Source organism: Mesitornis unicolor, unplaced genomic scaffold (genome assembly GCF_000695765.1).
Source record: "Mesitornis unicolor isolate BGI_N332 unplaced genomic scaffold, ASM69576v1 scaffold10066, whole genome shotgun sequence".
NCBI classification, from domain to species: Eukaryota; Metazoa; Chordata; class Aves; order Mesitornithiformes; family Mesitornithidae; genus Mesitornis; species Mesitornis unicolor.
The window spans coordinates 6667-8533 of NW_010188867.1; the positions used below are offsets into that span (position 1 = coordinate 6667).

Sequence of the window (1867 nt, forward strand, 5' to 3'; positions counted from 1 at the left end):
CGGTCGCTAGTTCAGCCACACACTTCTTATAAAAGTCACCTATCCCTTTGTGAAACTGTCTTTTCTTTATCAAACATGTCTGTTTAGGCAGAAACTGCCTCTTGCTGTGTTTTGCATGACGCTCAGCCTTAGCAATATGCAAAGTATTAATGCCTCCTTCTGTAAGCCCACCCAGAAAAGCAAGGACAGTTTTTATCCCAACACCTCCATGAGAGGTTAATGTGTTGTAGCAGGAAACACTATATATTGGGTTGGCCAAAAATAATTGTGGGTGGGTTTTTTTTAAATAGATGGGCATACATGTCTTGAAATGTAACTAACTTCACTTTAAACTGCAAATTCATTATGTAACTTGACAGTTGACAGTTCAAGCTTGCTTTAGAAAAAGAAAGTGCATGATTTCATTAACAATTATTTACTTGGTGTTGATTTAAAAATGGAAAATCAAAAGGAACATTTTCATCATATTGTGCTGTATTACTTCCAAAAAGGAAAAAACACGTGCAAGCTCATAAAAAGTTATATGATGTGTATGGTGAAGATGGCTTAAAAGTATGGCAGTGTCAGAACTAGTTTACTAAATTTTGGTCCAGAGATTTTGATGTTAAAGGTACTCAGGAAGACCAATTGAAGTTGAAAACAACAAAGTAAAGCCATTGATCAAATGCAATTGGTGTTTAACAACATGAGAGATTGCTGATAATCTTAATGTATCAAAATCAAACATGGAGAACCATTTAAAACAACTTGGATATATTAAGAAGCTCGATATTTGGGTACCACATGAGCTCAAATAAATTAATCTCACTAAGTGTGTTGACATGTGTGATTGTCTCTTGAAATAAGAAAATGATCTATTTTTGAAACATACGATAACAGGTGATAACAAATGGATCGTCTACAACAATGACGAATGAAAAAGATCTTGGAGAAAGTGTGATGAACGAGGTCAAAGCACTTGTCACTGAAGGAATTTTATGCTGTCAGTCTGGTGGGATTTCAAAGGTATTGTGTATTTTGCATCACTTCCAAGAACTAAACCATTAGTCTGGATGTGTACTGTCACTGACTGGAGAAATTAAATGATGCCATCAAACAGAAGCATCCAGAATTGGTGAATCGCAAGGGTGATGTGTTTCTTCATGATAATGCTAGACCACATACAAGTTTGGTCGCTCGTCAAAAATTGTTGCAGCTTGGATAGGATGTGTTGCCACATCTATCAGATTCACCAGACTTGGCACCATCAGACGACCATTTGTTTCATTCTTTACAAAATGCCTTGAATGGTAAAACCTTCACTGCTGATGAGGATATCAAATCGTTCTTGGAACTGGTTTTTTGTCGAAAAGGTAAGAACTTTTTTGAACACAGAATCATGAAGTTGTCTGAAAGATGGCAAAAGTAATGGAACAAAAGAGACACATATACTGTTTAATAAAGTTGGTTTGGTTTTTTTTCCCTTGAAAAAACTGCATTTCTTTTACCCAGAAAAAAACCTCAATTACTTTGGTCAACCCAATAATTCCTACAAAAGCAACACATGAATCAAGCCGTAAGTAATTCCTCGCCTCGCCCTGGCTGGCAGTACAACCTGCTTGGAGCAGCTGGCTGGTGTATTAAGAGCCTTTCTCGACGGTTCTCCTCAGTCCGGGGCGCTTGTCCCCTCGGGACGTGCTACAACGTGAGGAAACCGGAGCTCGCTCTGCTCCACTGGGCTTCCCGCCTCAGGTGACGGCCGTGCCGCGCGCCCCTCCTTTCCCCCAGGCGCGTGCGCCGTCTGCAGGCGAGGGGCGGGGCTTCAGCCGGCGGCGCGTCGGATTCGAACGCCCGCGCCTGGCGACGCGGCATGGCGGGTCCGGCAGCT

At 41.2% G+C, this 1867-nt stretch overlaps 1 protein-coding gene across 1 annotated transcript in view; it reads left to right on the forward strand.

Moving 5' to 3' along the window:
- Nucleotides 1–1849: 1849 nt before the first annotated feature.
- Nucleotides 1850–1867, forward strand: part of LOC104541744 (E3 ubiquitin-protein ligase FANCL-like) — a gene marked incomplete at its 3' end in the record, with an annotated part of 17837 nt that continues 17819 nt past the window's right edge. The window contains exon 1 of the mRNA XM_010185876.1: nt 1850–1861. Coding sequence (XP_010184178.1) covers nt 1850–1861 — 12 coding nt within the window. The remainder of the gene's footprint in view (nt 1862–1867) is intronic.